Below are 19168 nucleotides of genomic sequence, written 5' to 3'. Positions count from 1 at the left end.
GAGTGTGGGGGAGTAGCGCCCCACAGACGATCCTGAAGAAGACCAAGAAGGTGATCTTCTGCGTGGTGTTCGTGACCTGGTTCTCCTTCGGGAACGGGACCTGCTCCGAGAGGCTGTAGCAGAGTGTGCAGGTCTTGTGGTCGGCTGACGAGAAGCAGAACGAGCCCGTCCTGCTCTAGCTGTAGGCGATGGCGTTCTCGGTAATGAGGCAGTAGGAGAATACATCCTCGAGTATTGTGAATCCGGGGATGCTGTGATGGGAGAAACATGCCCCGATGCTCTGGAATGGGATGATGCACTCCTTATAGAGACCACCGGTGAGGGAGCTTTGTCCGCTGGCTCTACTGCCTGTGACACAGCTGAAGGTTGTGTCGACGTCGATTGCATCCTCGACGTCGAAGGTTGCGATGGCTGGTCTGCTCTCGACGTCGAAGGTCTTGACGTCGGAGGTCTTGCCGTCGAGTGTCTTGACGCCGATCGCCTATCGCGGGACCTGGACCTACTCGCCGTCGTGTGTCTCGACGTTGAGTGGCGAGTGGTCGACGGCGGATGTTCATGCCGTCGAGGTGTTTTTGGTGTCGTGTCCTTCGACGCCAAGGGGTGAGACGTTCTCAACGGCGAACGGGAGCGCCGGAGATGACTCGACGCCGAACGGCGGCCTGCCGTCGACGGAGATGTACCCCTGTGTCCATGCTTCGACGTTTTGTCCCTCGACGTCGCTCTGGTCGCCGTCGACGGCGATCTATGCCGGTGAGACGGTGGTGCCGATGACGTCGATGGAGAACAAACAGGTACAATCCTACCTGTCGACGTCGATCGGGCCATTCCTTCTGCTGTAGGTCTGGGAAGTGAAGAGGATGTTGACTTTTTCCTCTCCTGAAGCCCATGTAGCCTGATCTTCTCTCTGTCTTTGAGAGTCCTCCTTGACATGTTCTTACAATACTTGCAGGTGTCAGGACAGTGACTCTGTGGCAGGCAGACAATACACAGAGAGTGTGGGTCTGACTGGGCTTTCTTCTTCCCACAAGAGGGACATTTTACAAAAAGAGATGGCATTTTTCTGTCAGAAAAAACCTTCCTAGCTCAGACAAAGATGTTACTTGTCGAGTGAAAAGTGAAAAAACGCTTTTTTAAAGAATTTTTCTGAGGAAAACTCAGAAAAACTGAGAGCTCAATGCTCCAGGATCCTCTCAGAAGAAGCCGGAAAAAAGAACTAACCTAACTGTGAACCAACTGTCACCTTCCCTTCACCCCTGAGGCATGGTGGGATACTGGAGGTGCTCAGGGTCTTAAAGGCACGGTGCCAAAGTTTTTATGGTTCTCCTGTGTTAACCTGCATGCAGCCTATTGGCTAAGAATGCTTCATTGTTTTTCAATGTGTTTTTTTCTATTTTTCTCTGATATTTACTGCTGTTTACTTCCCTAAGTCCAGTTTTTGGGGCTTAGGTAGATATTTATGATCTATTGTGATTTTATAATATAAAAAAAAAAAAAAAAAAAAACTTGCATAGAAATAAAGCATTTTAGCCTATTTATGATTATAGCCTGCATTGCTGTTTTACACATGATAATATGTATGTATTTTATATATATATGCTCCGGGGTCCCCGCACAAGGGCGGGAATATTCAATGTTTATGACTTTGATGAGGATCCCCTGGAAAAGAAACAGTATTCCACAATCATAGAGTAATGAAAACTCATCACAGTTTTCTGCCTAAGGTGGTTTCAGAATTCCATATTATTCAACCATCTCCTCAAGTAAGAGCTCTTTCTGCAGCTCCCCCTAGTGGAGTCCTCTGAGTCAGCCGTGATAGCAGAAGTAGAGTCAGCCCACAAGTAATTGCTGCCAGAGACCTCAGAAGGAGATTCTAGGCAGTGTCTCTCTTACAGCTCACTATGGAGGCATATCTTATCCATATCCCTGTGGGTCCTGAAAAAAACACCTCTGACCGTGGGGACACTTCTCCTTCTAACTGCTCACCATGGAGGCGTATCTTCTCCATATTTTTCTGGGTCCTGCCAAAAACGTCTCTGACCATAGAGATACTTCTCCTTCTAACTGCTCATCGTTGTGGCGTATCTTCTCCAAATCATTCTGGGTCCTGCAAAAAAACACCTCTGGCCGTGGGGACACTTCTTCTAACTGCACACCATGGAGGCGTATCTTCTCCATATTCTTCTGGGTCCTTCAAAAACACCTCTGACCCTGGTGACACTTTTCCTTCTAACTGCTCACCATGGAGGCGTATCTTCTCCATATTCTTCTGGGCCATTCAAAAACACCTCTGAACCTGGGGACACTTCCTTCTAACTGCTCACCATGGAGGCATATCTTCTCCATATTCTTCTGGGTCCTTCAAAAACACCTCTGACCCTGGGGACACTTCTCCTACTAACTGCTCACCATGGAGGCAATCTTTTCCATATCTTTCTGGGTCCTGCAATAAAACACCTCTGGCCGTGGGGGCACTTGTCCTCCTTATATTATTCTGCCAGGAACATAATACAGAGGTAAAAGAGATCTTTGTTAGCAATTTCCCGCTCAGGACAATTTACAGTAGGTGAAAACATTTTGATTAAAAAGAAAAATATTTTTTGCAGAAAAAAGACATACATTGTAAAGACTATGAGGGGAAGAAGATTCACGAGATATGGGAATATCTTTCTTAAAAAAGGCTTGCAAGGCCAAGTTCAGTACTGCACGATCCGGTTAACAGGAGCTGGAAAAAAAAACAGACTGGAGAAACTGCCACTGACCAGGCAGGATGGGATTCTGGTGAAGCATGCTTCCTCAAGGAGTAGCCTCCTCAGACTACATCCTATCAAGTTACACTGCCCTTGTTTTCTCCCACATCTCCTTTCAAAAAGATTATTAATATGCCTTGCTTCTTTTGCTAAATTAGTGAGAACTATAATTTGCAACTGACCTTTCCTTAAAGAAAAGGAACAAAATATATGTAAAATAGCCTACAAATAAGCTGCCAACATTATATTTTTGTTTTAACAATTAGCTTTTTTAAAGAAAAGTTTCAAAATCAATTTTATAAAAAGTGCTTTCGGATGTGGGCATGGGTGAGACTATTCAGTGTTCATAATTTATCAAACGTGATCCGCTGAAAGAGAACTAACTGCTTTGATATGGTCTTCCTCGTCATCTCCCAAAGTCCACTGGTCCTTCATTCTGTTTCTCACCAACAGAAAGGCATTTACTTTCCTTTAACACTAGTTTTGAAGCTTGAGACCATTCTAGATTCACATGGAGTGCATTATTTTACCATCTAGTGAACAAATTCCATAGCTGTTCGGAGACCAGAAATGTGTCACCCAGAAGGAAGACCAGGATTTCAATTAACCAGGACCTACACACCTGCTCCCACAGTTCCATTCAATCTCATGGCCATCATGGGAATGAAGTGTTTCTTACCTTGTAAAACATCCGATTTTGAGGTTGAAAGGACATGGCTGGAAAGCCCAATCGTGGGGGTTTCATTGAGATCCCAATGGGAGGGGTTCTCATAATGGAATGTCTTGGGTGAGTGAAGAACTGCGGCATGGCAGGAGCTGGCCCTAGTGCAAATCCACGCATGTTACCTGCAGAAGAAAAGCATCACTAAATACTAAGGAACAAAAACAGAATTGTGAGGCAGTCTCTGCTAGCATTTTCTTAGCATAATTAAAGACACCAACTTATTTTTTTTTATCTTGTAATAAAATCAAATGGACATCTGGACAATTTGCAAGCATTTGCAAATGCAACACATCTTGACTTGTATATTTTACTGTATGGAGTATACTTTTTGCGTGTCAAAATTAGATGTGGATTAAAAAAGAAATCATTGATGTATATATGTGCTCTGTTAGATGTAGGTAAAGGGCTACTGTGTTCTGCTGGATGTTTGCCTCTGGCATACCTTGGTGGTGGGCTGGTGCTTTTGGGGAACTGGGTTACCTACAGCACAAGGGCTTTGATAAATGTATAGGAGGTATTCTGTTCAAGGTGTTCTGTTGGGTATGGCCAGACCTACAGGCAGAAATTACACTGTTTAGCAGATATCATTTAGTTCTAACAGGCTTTGAAGGAATTCAATTTAGTACTTTACCAGCTTTTTCACAAAAAGAAAGGGAAGGTGAAAAGAAAGAAAAGTTACTTACCTGTAGCAAGCATGAATCATCCCATTCGCCGAGCTGCGAATACCCCAATAACATTATAATAGCAGAAAAATGTTAGAGCCAGAACGGCTGTAGACCTCGTCACCTACATATCCTACTCACCTAACTGAAAACCAACCAAGCTTCAAACAGTGAGGTGAGCGCACAGTAAAGATCACACCTTCCAGAGGCCAACATCACTCAGACTTCATAACTAGTATGAAGGATTGCCAATGGTAGGGAAGCTTTTTGTGGGGACTGTGGGCCACATGTGAATCCATGGAAGATACCAAAGCTAAAGAACGGCTGTTGCAGGTAAGTAACTATTTCCTTCCACAGTACTGGGTCTTCCCACATTCAAGCAGTGCAATAAGGCAATATACAAATGTAACAGTGGTGTGCAGGAATGGAAGATTGTACTAACCGTGCTGAAACAGCTGACGAAGGACGGCTTGGTCCATTGCTGCGTCTCTTTGCACTGCCACTTCTAGACAGCAATACTGTGTAAAGATCTGAGTGTTCCAGGTCGCTGACCTACGTATGTCTGCCAATGGAACTCCAACAACCTGAGTTGTGGAAGTGGAGATATTTAGGGAGTGCTGTGATGGTCCTGGATCAGTCTGCCTGCCTTGGAATGACAGATATTGCTGCTACAACCAAAAGGGCTACACCTTATTTTGAGAAGGGGCACCTTTTTGAAGAGTTTCCAAATGTTATCAACAACTAGTCTGCTTTATGAAAGACGCGAGTGCACCATCTTCACTACCAGCTACATCATTAACAAAGCCATCAGACCAGCACCTCTGCTTCGTTTGCATACACACTCACCATCTTTGGTGACTCTAGGTACACAAACAGCTAGGGCACAATCAGGTCGGAGACTAAGAACTCTAAAAAATAGTTTCAATAAAAAAATAATCAAGAGAGCAGGCCTTTTCCATCTATGCACACAGGATGTGTAACAACATCCCAGTATCAATCAGGACTACCGCTGCCCTAGGTGAGACTGCTGGTTTAGGGATGACAGCACTTATGTTTGTAAGCGACTGATTTACTCCTACAACAAGTCCCAGCTATTGGCCCAACCCTCCCGGCTCACAAGCAGTACCTCGCCAAAACTCAGAAAGCAAAGGTGATTTCTGGCAGTCTTACGCATGAACTCTAGATAAGACCTTTCAGGGGAGTCATAGTGGAACAGAAGTTACCCTTTATTCTCGTTGGCAATACGTTTCAGTCACACACAGGTAGTGAAGAAGATGCAGGAGAGTTTTCAATATATTAATTGAAAAGACTACAATCTACGATAAAATGCATATGCTGCAATGGTTAGGATAATTAATCATATTAAAAGCTGTGAGTTGTGAATATGAAACCCCCCCCCCCCAACCATCTTACAGTAAACATGAGATATAAAATTCGTAACATAGGAAGCCTAATCTCTAACTTAATGAGAACTAGGTGTGATAAATCTAATCAGCCAGTGCCATGTCCATGAGAAGTGCTCCCCAACCTTCGTTACCTTGGAATGAGGTGTCTAGGTCAGAATCTGTGGTGACACAAAGGCTAAGTTCTGCAGCGAGGTGACGTGCAGCGTCGATGGGATCTGGAAGGAACCCTCTAATGACTTGTCTGTGTGAGATGTGTTCATACAGATCATGTAGGATCCCTGACGCAGGTATGTTCCTAAACAACTGATAAGGAGGCAGACTTGTAGCGGCAATTATAGAAACAACCCCCAACAAGTGCACATTATGTTCCATCACACGTGAGTGAGAAAGGGACAGGATGACAATACCTAAGTGTATCACTTATCAAGCCGCTGATAATGACGCCTTCTCAGAGTGGCACTGATAATGCAAATCAAAGCATTTGTATAAAATATAAACAATGGCAGCTATCTTAGAACAAATAATAAAATAAATGGAATAAAACAGAGCGAGCTAAGTAGGTTAAAAGTCACTGGGTGACTGGGCACAGACCTGAAAGACAGAGGCTAAGCTAAACTCCTCAGTCCCAATAAGAACTAAAATGGATTCACCACACCCCAATGCTGCTCTAATTTAGGAAACAATTGGAGATGTACATTTTTAAAGAACACTACATGATGCTTTTTTCCCCCGATCTTTATTAAATACTGCAATGGTGTACAGTGACCAACCTCGTAATCGGAGTTCAATTGACATTTATATAGTAAAGCGTGGCAAGAGGATTGTCTTTATACATGCATGACCAGTAAAAGGCAGGAGTCATTGGTTCTTTTTAACATATGAACAGTATAACAATAACTAAAGAAGTCGATAACAGCTGTCATGTACAAAAGCGGAAGCGCATAGAGGTATAGCAAATCCACAGATGATACTGTAGTAACAATAACTTCTGCTGCCAGAATCCAGCTACCTCTGCTATCACTCACTGACTGTGTGGATGCCTTTGGCCCAAAGTCTTTCATATGCTATGTAATCTCCGAGGTATCATCAATGTATTTCGACCTCAGTCCAAGCATAAGTCAACGAGAACAAGGTCTCCATCAGGATCTAAGGTGTCATCAGTCTTCTTCCACGACAGTGAAGACTCACAGCTCTGAAGTGGCAGTTTCTTCTGGGTAACGATGCTACAATGCCATTTTTGTTCACCCCGTCACCCTGCTTATAAGACATGAGTCTCTGGCAAACCGTATGCAAGGATTAATCCACATATTTCATCAAGATTTTCAAGCTGTTCCTTAAATGGCACCCAGCCAGAGCAATTCTCGCAATAAAGACAGGCTAATTCCCTCAATTAATTAACTGATTCTAGAGTAAAACAGTAGTCAGTAACACAAAAATATATGTTCATCTCAAAAACAAGACAAGACTGGGGACAAGTAAAGACCTCATGAAGACCTCACTGACTTCTCCTTATGCTTGGACTGAGGCTGTAAAGCACCGACGATACTTTGCCGATTACATATTAACTAAAGACTTTCTTGAGTAATAGTTGTAACCTGGACACAAAAAAAGTTGCATTTGAGTATTATGGACCAGATCGTTACAACTGACATCTTCAGGAAGACCTTGTGAACTGCTAGACAGAGGGCGCAGATTACAAGCATGCACGCACTGACCCCAAGAATACCTCTGCAACTAAGCATGATGTTTTCACAGCATGTTAACAGCAAATATTTGTTCTTCACAAAGTGGAGAGTCCAATACTTCGTGTATATAATTGAAAGAAAAAAGTGATTATAATAGGAGGGAGAAGGCCCAGCTCCTTTTCATATTGGTGAAACCTTCATCTAAAAAATGGACAAGAATATCAGTGGCAGTGATCTAAGACATTACTCAATTTCTCTTTAAAACCATACAGAAAATACGACTCTTCCAAGATCAGCAAGGAGAGTCAATGAAACTTTCTGCACAATATTTGCAAGTACTGTATTGTATTGTAATCGTATTTATATAGAGCTTACTACCCCTGACGAGGCGTCAAAGCGCTTTTCGATGAGTAGCACGCTACTATGGAACCCAACAAGAATTAGTGATGGATTAGTATCGGTAAATAAGGAGTACAGTTTTAGTATTATTATGAGTTGATTTGAGCCGCGGATATGAGAGTTTGTTAGTTAGATTGACTGGAGTAATGGAGGGGTGGAGGAGGAAAGAAATCCAGAAGTGTTAATTGGGAGTATATTCTTCATTTACTCAACCCAAAGGCTTGGGATGAGTAAAGGGGGGTGGAGGAGGGAAGAGTATGTGGAAGGGTTAGGGAGAGCATAGTAGCAGGGCAAGATAAATGTGGGAGAATTTAGTAGGGTTGTGTGGGAGGTCACAGTAGTAGAGTGAGGTTCGGTGAATTAGATGTGGAAGGGGAGGGAAGAGCTTAGGCAGAGTTATTTAGGAGATTAAATTAGTAGAAGGGATTTGGGATGAGTCAGAGTGAGAATGGAGGATAGTTTGATAGAGACATTACATATGATGATGAGTAGATAAGTGTGATAAGATGAGAGCAGGAATGGATAAGTTACTTACCTGTAAATCCTAGTTCTCTTCCAGGGGTATCCTCATCAAAGTCATAAACATTGAATATTCCCGCCCTTGTGCGGGGACCCCGGAGCATATATAAAACACACACATATTAACATGTGTAAAAAACAGCAATGCAGGCTATAATGTTAAAAACAGGCTAAAATGCTTTATTTCTATGAAGTTTTTTTTTTTTTTTTTTTTTTTTACATTATAAAGCTACAATAGAGAATAAATATCTACCCAAGCCCCTCAAACTAGGCTTAGGGAAGTAAGCAGCAGCAAACTCTAGAGAAAAAGAGAAAAAACTGCATTGAAAAACAATGAAGCATTCTTAGCCAATAGGCTGCATGCAGGTTAACACAGGAGAACCATAAAAACTTTGGCACCGTGCCTTTAAGACCCTGAGCACCTCCAGTATCCCACCATGCCTCAGGGGTGAAGGAAAGGTGACAGTTGGTTCACAGTTAGGTCAGTTCTTTTTACGGTGACAATTTGTATAACTGATTCAAAACACAGTCTGTCCTGCACTTCTAGGAGACGTGCGTCCGGGGAGGAGGGTGGGTTGTTTATGACTTTGATGAGGATACCCCTGGAAGAGAACTAGGATTTACAGGTAAGTAACTTATCCTTCTCTTCCAGGGGATCCTCATCAATAGTCATAAACATTGAATAGATTAGCAAGCCCATCCCTAAACCCAGCGGACTGTCCGATAGAAGTGCAGGAATAGATATGTCTTACGCAAATAGATTTCTTAGAGAGGCCTGCCCCACTTGGGCATCCGCTCTTGCATCTGAGTCTAAACAATAATGTCTTGTAAAAGTATGGACAGACTTCCATGTAGCAGCTTTACAAATCTCAGATATCGGAACATTGTTAAGGAGAGCAGCAGTAGCCGCTTTACCCCTTGTGGAATGCGCTCTAGGCCGCGCTAGCAATTGTCTATTAGCTAGCTGGTAAGTATTAACAATGCAAGAAACTATCCATCTTGATATTGTTCGCTTAGAAGCTGCCTCTCCTGTCCTTAAATGACCATAGTTTACAAACAAGCGGTTAGAGTGTCTAATCGATTTTGTCTTGTCCAGATAAAATTTCAGCACTCTTTTCAAGTCTAATGAGTGCAATGCTTTCTCTGCCGGAGTCTCCGGATTGGGAAAGAACGTCGGTAAAGTTATGGTCTGATTAATATGGAATTCTGACACCACCTTCGGAAGGAAAGATGTGTGAGTTCGCAGAACCACTCTATTGTCATGAAAAACCGTGTACGGTTCTTTTGCAGACAAGGCCTGGATTTCACTGACCCTCCTCGCTGAAGTAATGTCCACTAGAAAAGCCGTCTTCCACGTAAGGTGTTGTAAAGAGGCCTTATGGATAGGCTCGAAAGGAGGGCCCATAAGTTTTGCCAGGACTATGTTCAGTTCCCATGGAGGAGAAGGCCTCCGAATTGGCGGAAAAACTTTCTTCAAACCTTCTAAGAAATCCTTGACTACAGGTTTTGTAAAGAAGGATTCCTGAGAAGGCGATTTGCGATAGGCAGTAATAGCAGACAAATGTACCTTAATAGATGATACCTGCAGACCGGACTTCGCTAGATGAAGCAAATAGGACAGTATGACATCCTCCTGCGCCCGTATGGGATTATGACCTTTCTGACAGCACCATATGTAGAATCTCTTCCACTTAAAAGCGTAGGAACGCCACGTGGAAGGTCGTTTGGACTCTTTCAAGATGCTCATGCACTCCTGCGAGAGTCCTAGGTGCCCATACTGCAGGAATTCAGGAGCCATGCTGTTAAGCTCAGAGAGGGTAGGTTGGGATGTAGAATCCTGCCCTCCATTCTGCTCAGAAGATCCGGTCTGCACGGCAGCCTCCTGTGAGGTTCTTCCGACAGGTTGAGGAGATCCGTGTACCAGAACTGTCGGGGCCATTGCGGCGCTATAAGAATCATTCTGGTCCTGGATCTGTAAAGTTTGCTGATCACTGCCGGAATGAGGGGAATCGGCGGAAAAGCGTAAAGAAATGTCCCTGACCAGTCGATCAACAGGGCATTCCCTCGAGATCCCGGACGGTAGAACCTGGATGCGAAGTCTGGGCATTTCTTGTTTACTTCATCTGCGAAGAGGTCCAGTTGAGGCCGACCCCATTGCGCGAAGATGTATTCTGCGACTTCGCCGTGCAGGACCCAATCGTGAACGTCCTCCAGGTGTCTGCTTAGAAAATCTGCTTCCACGTTCTGCTGACCTGGCAGGTGAACTGCTGTAATTGACATTCCCCTGGCCAGGAGCCAATGCCATATCGCTTGGGACTCTCGCGATAGGGGTAGGGACCTCGTTCCCCCCTGTTTGTTCAAGTAATACATCGTGGTTGTATTGTCCGTCTGTATCAAGAGAGTTTTCCCCTGAATTAGCGGTATGAAGGACTTGAGAGCGAGATGGACCGCTCTGAGTTCTAGCAGATTGATGTGGTACTGCTTTTCCTTGTCTGACCACAGACCCTGTGCTTGAAAAGGACCCAGATGAGCCCCCCATCCCTGAAGAGATGCATCCGTTACTAGGGTGTCGGATGGAAGCACCTGGTGAAACGGAGCACCCACTGACAGGTGAGGTCTGTGCATCCACCATCTCAATGACTGAAGTGCTACCTCCGGTAGCCGCACCGTGTCCTCCCAGCGACCTGTTCTCTGGCTCCAGTTGGTCTCCAATGCCTCTTGGAGGGGTCTCATGTGGAGTCTGGCATTTGGGACAATAAAAATGCACGATGCCATAGAGCCCAGTAGTGATGTCACCTGACGTGCCATAGGTGCGCTGGCTCTCAACAGGTCCTGGCACTTCTTGTTTATTGAGGATAGTCGTTCCTCCGAAGGATACACTTTTTGTAGTTCTGTGTTTATGATAGCTCCTAGGTAGTGAAGATTCTGCGTTGGAGTCAAGGTTGACTTCTGGTAATTGACCTGAAGACCTAGAGCTTCGCAAACTCCTAGTACAATGTCCCGATGGCTTCTCGCCTGCTCCGGAGAAGAAGCCTTTAGTAGCCAGTCGTCTAGGTATGGATATATGTATATCCTTTGTCTTCGGAGATGTGCCGCCACCACTGCCATACATTACGAGAAAACTCTTGGGGCAGATTTCAGGCCAAAGGGTAGAACCCTGAACTGGTAATGCTGTAACGCTACTCGGAAGCGCAGGAATTTTCAATGTTTTGGAGCTATTGGGATGTGAAAATACGCATCCTGCAGGTCGATGGGAGCACATCCAGTCTCCCTGATGCAGTTGAGGGAAAATCTGGTGAAGCGCTAGCATTCTGAACTTCTGCTTCCTTATGTATTTGTTCAGCAGCCGTAGATCCAGGATTGGCCTGAAAACGCCCTCTCGACCCTTCTTTGCCACTAGAAAGTAACGGGAGTAGACCCCCTGTCCTCTTCGTGCAGGTGGAACCTTTTCTATGGCATTCTTTCTTAGGAGGGCGAGAGCCTCCTTGCGTAGCAAGCTGAGATGAGATGGATTGTCTTTGGTTGGTGGCAAGTGTGGTGGAGGCTGTTTGAAAAGAAGAGAATAGCCATGTTCGACAATATTGAGCACCCATTTGTCTCTTGTGATAGAGTGCCACTCGTGAAGATAAGCCGTAATACTTCCCCCCACCGGAGTGGTGTACAGTGTCGAGGGAAGCGAGATTTCATTGCTTGGTGGGTGCTTTCGGAGTGGATTGTTGAGGTCTGCTTGACCCTCGCTCCCTTGTGTTTCTTCGCTGAAAAAGAGGTTGTCCCTGTCGCTGCTGTGACCTTTGCGCCCAATGAGGGGTTTGAACCCTCTGCTGGAAAGGGCGCCTATCATACGGCCTGTACCTCCTCCTGAAATCTTTCTTTCTTTCGAGGCCCACCGCCTTCAAGGTATCCACCTCTGTCTTCATGCGGGCCATCTCTTCGTCTGCATGGGCACCGAATAGAGAGTTCCCGGCAAATGGGAGATTCAGGATGCGTTGTTGTGCTTCCTGTTTCAAGCCAGTGAGCCTCAGCCAGGAAGATCTCCTCGCACAGATACCATGTGCGTACCCATGAGCAGCCAAATCCGCTCCATCCGCTGCCGCGCTGATAACCTGGTTGGATACCAGGCATCCTTCTTGTAGTATCTCCTGGAAATCTTGTCTGTCTTCTCTGGGCAATTTTTCTGTAAATCTACCGAGGGAATCCCACAGAGAACGATCGTACCTGCCCAGGAGCGCAGACGCACTGGAGACCTTCATTGCTGAAGCCGCCGTCCCGCATATCTTCCTCCCTAGAGAGTCTAGATGCCTGCTCTCTTTATCCGGGGGTACCGTGGATGAAGATGCCACCGAGTGGGTCTTACGGGCGGCAGCTATGATCACCGAGTCCGGTGGCGGATCCTTTCTAAGGAATAAAGGGTCTTGTTCTGGAGCCTTGTATTTCTTAAGAATCCTAGCCGGGGCAGACTTAAGCGATGCTGGGGCCAGAAAAGTGTCCATGGTTGGCTGCAGCAAGCCAGGCACTAGAGGCAGCAACTTTTTCGACGCTGATCTCTGTTGTAGAGTCTCAAAGATGATCGATGAGGAGGTAGATGGTTCTGGAACCTCTATGTTGAGTTTCTGCGCCCCTCTTAGCAACACCTCGTTGAATGTGGTAATATCATCCACCGGTGAGACTCTAGCAGGTGGTGATTCTGTAAGGGTTGGTGAGTAACGCCCGACAGAAGAACCTGATGAAGACCAAGAGGGTGATCTTCTCCTTGACCGCGACCTGGATCTCCGTTGAGAGCGAGATCTGCTGCGAGACGCTGTAGCGGAGCGTCTAGGCCTCGCGGTCGGTTGGCGAGGAGCTGAACGAGCCCGTTCTGCCCTGGCTGTCGGTGATGGCGTTCTTGGCAGGGAGGCAGTAGGTGAATACATTCGCGAATACTGCGAATCTGGGGAGGCCGCTGGTCTGTTGAGGCTCTCCAGCCATCTCGGAGATAGATTGATGGGCGAGACATGCCCAGATGATGCCGCTCTTGACCGAGAAGAGTCGCTCGGTATGGAGACCACTGGAGATGGCGCCTTGTCTGGCGTGGGGCGATGTTCTGCTCCCTGTGGGACAGGTAAAACCTGCGTCGACGTCGATGGCTGTTTCGACGTCGAAGGGCGCCCAGCCGGTTGGTCCTGCCTCGACGTTGAGTGTCTTGACGTCGAACGACGCTCCTTGGACCTCGACCTGCTCGCCGTCGTGTGCCTCGACGTGGAGCGATGGGAGGTCGACGGCGGATGTTTCTCGTGCCGTCGTGGTGATCTCGACGTCGTGTGTCCTGACGTCGGGGGGCGCACAGCCTTTGGCGGCGACCGGGCACGCCGCCGATGGCTCGACGTCGATCGGCGGGTTGCCGTCGACGGAGACCTGCCCCTGCTCTGATGTTCCCTCGACACCGTTCCCTTCGACGTCGGGTGTGTCGCCGTCGACGGCGATCTATGCCGGTGAGGCGGTGGTAGCGACGACGACGACGGTGAACAAACAAGCACTTTCCTACCTGTCGACGTCGACCGGGCCATTCTCTCCTGAGAATGGCCTTCTGGCTGTCTGGGAAGTGAGGAAGACGATGTTCTTTTCCTCTCCTGAAGCCCATGAAGTCGGATCTTCTCTCTGTCTTTCAGAGTCCTCCTAGACATGTTCTTGCAGTACTTACAAGTGTCAGGGCAGTAACTCTGAGGCAGGCACACTATGCACAGAGAGTGGGGATCTGACAGGGCCTTCTTCCCACAAGCAGGGCATTTGACAAAAAGAGAAGGCATTTTTCTGTCAGAAAAAACCTTCCTAGCTCAGACAAAGATATTATTTGTCGAGTGAAAAATGAAAAAACGCTTTTTTAAAGAATTTTTCTGAGAAAAACTCAGAAAAACCGAGAGCTCAATGCTCTAGGATCCTCTCAGAAGAAACCGGAAAAAAGAACTGACCTAACTGTGAACCAACTGTCACCTTTCCTTCACCCCTGAGGCATGGTGGGATACTGGAGGTGCTCAGGGTCTTAAAGGCACGGTGCCAAAGTTTTTATGGTTCTCCTGTGTTAACCTGCATGCAGCCTATTGGCTAAGAATGCTTCATTGTTTTTCAATGCAGTTTTTTCTCTTTTTCTCTAGAGTTTGCTGCTGCTTACTTCCCTAAGCCTAGTTTGAGGGGCTTGGGTAGATATTTATTCTCTATTGTAGATTTAGAATATAAAAAAAAAAAAAAAAAAAAAAAAAAAAACCTTCATAGAAATAAAGCATTTTAGCCTGTTTTTAACATTATAGCCTGCATTGCTGTTTTTTACACATGTTAATATGTGTGTGTTTTATATATGATCCGGGGTCCCCGCACAAGGGCGGGAATATTCAATGTTTATGACTATTGATGAGGATCCCCTGGAAGAGAATCATAGATATCTAGTATAACAACCCACCCAGGAGCCATACAATGATCCACGAACATGCCAAGCACAGAAACAACATATACACATACATAATATATATATATACACACACACACACACACACACACACACACGAATACACACACATATGCACATACAATACATAATTAGAACCATGGGTAAAAAATACTTAGTCAAACAGGTTTAAAGAGTGTGTGTGTATTTTATTGTTATGACATAGTAGCAATACATATTTTCTAAAGAAACTATAAATAAATAGAAATATACACATAATCTGAAAAAATATTTATCAACATAGGCATATACAGTTCATAGTTGTTTGAATATGGTGGTTATGAAGGAAAGAGCCAACTCTTGAGTAGTTTTCTGAAGACAAGAAAGTTATCTGTGGCTCTTATAGTTGGGGGTAATAAATGCCATAGTGTGGCTGCTTGGACGGAGAAGGATGTACCACCTATAGTATTTTTCTTGTATGGTGGTGTTCTAAGGCGGGGTGCCAATCTTGAGCGGTGGTTTCTTTGTTGGATGTATTTGGTAATTTTCTTTCTGATAAAAACCGGTCCTGTTCCATGTATAGCTTTGTGGGTGATACAAAGCAGCTTCAAAGTGCATTTTCTGGCAACGGGTAACCAGTGTAGTGCTCTCAAGGCAGGGGAGATGTGGGCTTGCGGCTTTACATGTAATAGTAGCCTGGCTGCGGAATTCTGGATACGTTGTAGTTTTTTCATAACAGATAGAGATGATCCATGGTAGAGGCCATTGGCATAATCCAGTTTGGATAGTACAAGTGAGATAGTAGCTTGCACCTTGTGTGGAAATCCGAGGTGGGGGAAGATGCGTCGTAAAGTCTTCAAGGTGATGAAGCTTGTTCGAGCTAATTTGTCCACTTGGGCATTCATAGTTAACTTGGAATCCATGGTGATTCCTAGGTTTTTAACTTCCTTGGATAATTGAGGAGGTGGTCGAGATCGTCAGGCCAGACGCACAGAGGGTCATCATTTTTCCAGTCACCACATGAGTATTTCTGTTTTGGAGGTATTTAGTTTGAGATGGCTCCAGGTCATCCACTGATCAACGGCTCTGAGGCAACTGAAGATTTGTGAGTTTTCAATGTTTTTGGGGCATTCTAATTTAAGTAGTATTTGTGTGTCATCTGCATAGTTGTAGCATGTGAGATGGAAATCACTGATCAGTTCTGGTAAAGATCTCATGTAGATGTTGAAAAGCAAAGGTGAGATGATTGACCCTTGCTTTTGTGAGGTAGAGTTCAGACGAGAAGGGGGGCGAGTGGATGATATTCAATCTTTATTGAAGATAGGAAGTAATCCAGTCGAGAGCAATCCCTTGTATGCCGGCTTCGTGGAGTCTTTGAGTTAAGGTGCCATGGTCAACCGTATCAAAGGCAGCTGAGAGGTCCAAGAGAAGTAGTGCAGGAACTCCATTGCGGTCGACTGTGTTTTTAAGATCATCCCAGATTGCTATGAGTGCTGATTCAGTGCTTCTTCCTGGGCGGAATCCAGTTTGGAAGTCTGAAAGTATAGAATTGTCTTCAATGAATTGTGACATCTGGGTGAATGCTGCTCTTTCTATCAATTTGCCCAGGAAAGGTCCATTTGTGATTGGTCTGTAGTTGTTGGGGTCTTGCGAGTCTAGGTTTGTTTTCTTTAATAAAGGTCGTATGTATGCGTATTTTTCAGGTCTGCAGGAAAAGTTCCTGAAGTTAAAGAGTTGTTGATGATTCTTCTTACAGGTGTGGCAGCAGAAGTAGATAGAAGAATGTTCTTGAAGATTTGTGGTGGGCAAGGGTCAGAAGGGCAACCAGAAGGTCTGCTTGCTTTGACCAAATCCGTAAATTCATCCTGGGATATTTGTTTGAAGGACTGTAGAGGTTGGGTTGGTTTATTCTTAAAGGGTATTTTAGGAAAGGAGTTGGTGCTGATGGTTTTCTTCTGTTTTAAATAAGAGTCCAATGTGTCTGCCTTGGTTGTGTAGTGAGTTGCCAATTTGTTTGTGAAATCTTGAGTAGTGGGATGACTTCCTTCCATGCATGTAGGTTTTCGAAATTCATTGAGAATTTTATAAAATTCCTTGGTTGTAGATTGAGCATTTTGAATTCTGTCTGAGTAGTATCTTTTTTTAGCTTATTTGATTGATGATTTGTATATCCTGTTAAGTTTGTGTAGCTGCAGTTTGTCTTGAATGTTGTTTGTTTTGAGCCATGTCCGCTGCAACTTTCTGATTTGTTGCTTTATCTTTTTAAGTTCTGTGTTTCTCCAAGGTGTTGGTTTTCTTTTTTTGTGTTTAGTTTTTCTGAGTGGTATTAGGATATCAAAAGCTTCCTGTAGCCACTCAAAGTTTTGGCACAGAATTAATTGTATCTAGATCTGTGTTTTCTGTTAGTTGTGTTTCTAAGTGATCCAAATGGAGTTTGCTCCATGGTCGATAGGTGTACGAATGTAAGTAGTTGTGGGGTGTGTTGATTTGTGGAGTTGTATGTTGGAAAGTTATCATATGGTGGTCCGACCAAGTGATTGGCGTGATGCTATGAATAGTAACTAGTTCAGGCTTAGCAAAAATGACATCTAGGATGTGACCAGTGATGTGTGTGGGATTGTGTATAATCTGATGTAGGTTCAATGCGACTAGGCCAGTGGTGATAGCTTTTGGATGGGGCATATTGGGTTTGTCAAACCAAATGTTTAGATCCCCAAGAATGCATAGATTGGAGTATAGTGTAATAAGGTTTGAGACTGTCTAGAAAAGCATTTGGGAATGTGGAGTTGTTAGGTGGAGGTCTGTAAAGGAGGAGAAAGTTACAGGAGAAAGTTGGAGTAGGGTGGCATCTTGTAAGGAGGGCTTCACAACCTTGTATGGAGATGTTGTCTGTTTTACTGAGGTTCGTTGCCTGTTTGAATATAATAGCTAGTCCACCTCCTCTCTTGCCTATACGGTTTTGAGTGATGGTTTGATAGCCCGGAGGAACGGCTTCGTGCAACACTGGTGCCATGTCACCTCCCAACCAGGATTCAGTTATGAATATTAAGTCAGGTTGTGTGTCTGTGAGCAGGTCGTACATGTGGTGCTTGTTTTTTGAGAGTGATCGAGCATTTATGAGCTGGCAGTTTAGAAAAGGTGTGTTAGTGGTAGTGTTGTTTTGTTTAGGAGAAGGATAAGTAGTATAATGTGAGCTTGAAGCAGGAGTGTTGCTAGTTGTGATAACTGTTTGAGGCTCACAATAGTTTTGCTTTTCAATATAGTGTTCCTCTTCCAGCAGGTTAAGGAGGCATTTTGTTGGGTCTGTGTGTGTGGGTGGTGGACTTGGTGGCTGAGAGAGCCATGAGGAGTGTAGTGTTTTTTGTAGGGTAGTTTTATTATGTAACAGACAAGGAGATGCAAGGTTGCTTTGAGTGGCATGTTTTTTATTTTGTTTGCGTTTGTTTAGTGTGGATGGAGTATGGGTTAGGGGTGGTGGAGGAGCATGTGGATCATGATGTAAGGCTCTAAACTGTGCAATGGAGGAGAGGCGAGTGAATGAAAGTTGCTGGGTTGGGGTGCTTGTGGTAGGTGTTGTGAATAGTGAGAAAGTAGAGGTGGAGATAGGATGGAATTTGTATTCTTTGTGTAGTCCTGAGGGTGGGAGTGGGTATGATGATAGGTGTAATGTAAGTTTGTGTTGCTTTGATGTGCTGATGTTTGTGGTTGGTATTGTTTTTGTGGAATAGTGAGGGGGGATATTGGTGTAGTGTTTTTTTGTGAGGGATTTGTATGTGAGTTAGTGATGGTAAGTGGAATTTGAGTGTTAGATGGGGTGTTGATGTGTTTTGGAGATGAATGTACGAGGTGTGTAAGAGGTGATGGGTGTGTGCCAGGGGAGTTAGTGTTAGGTGCGATGACTGGAAGAGGTAATATGTGTGGTGGAGTGAAATGTGGGGATTGTATGGTTGTGTGTAATTGGTGAAGAGAGAGGAAGAGTGTTTGTAGATAGTGTGTTTGAAGGCAGGGTTTGGGCATTGTTATGATGACAGGTGGCCTGTGTGGAGCAAACAGCGGATAGTGTTGTTGGTTAGTATGAGCAGAGTGTGTGTATCTGGAAGGCTGAGACTGAGAGAAATGTATGCTGTAGTTTTGTATTGTGTGGGTGATGGCAGGTTGTGTTAGCGGGAGTGGACAGAGTAGTGTTGGCTGTGAGAATGCAGGTGTTTGACTGCAGTAGTTGTGGGGGATATGTGTTGTATATAGGGTATTGTGTTGGGTGAAGGGGCAATCCAATCTGTCTGTGGTCAGTTTGTGATGCATGAGTTGGATGCCTTTGTAGGATATGTGTTTGCATGTTGAGGTATGTGTAGAGGCTAGAACCATTCCTGGTCAATTGTGAGTTGGGCAGCATTTCTGGCCCTAGTCCCTACCTGTCCAGAACAGGCCCAAACAGGCAACTGCCCTTGTCCTCTCCACCCTTCGCCTCGACGCCCGGGCTGAGACGCCCCGAGTCCTAGCCTTTTATAGCCCTACTGGCCAATAAGAAGCTGGTCCTAACCCTAGCCAATCCAATTTCAAGCCCTGATTCAACCAACTAATGGGAGACCCAGCCCTAATCACCAATCATAG

General features: G+C 45.0%; 1 protein-coding gene across 3 annotated transcripts in view; it reads right to left on the bottom strand.

The window, feature by feature from the left end:
- Nucleotides 1-19168, bottom strand: part of CIZ1 (CDKN1A interacting zinc finger protein 1) — a 579230-nt gene that overhangs the window by 501354 nt on the left and 58708 nt on the right. For all 3 annotated transcript variants that reach the window (XM_069236987.1, XM_069236989.1, XM_069236988.1), the window contains exon 4: nt 3427-3593. In XM_069236987.1, the coding sequence (XP_069093088.1) occupies nt 3427-3593 (167 nt within the window). The remainder of the gene's footprint in view (nt 1-3426; nt 3594-19168) is intronic.

This window comes from Pleurodeles waltl, chromosome 6, assembly GCF_031143425.1.
Source record: "Pleurodeles waltl isolate 20211129_DDA chromosome 6, aPleWal1.hap1.20221129, whole genome shotgun sequence".
Taxonomy (NCBI): domain Eukaryota; kingdom Metazoa; phylum Chordata; class Amphibia; order Caudata; family Salamandridae; genus Pleurodeles; species Pleurodeles waltl.
The sequence above is the reverse complement of the archived record's forward strand: the minus strand, read 5'-3'. Positions and strand labels throughout refer to the sequence as shown.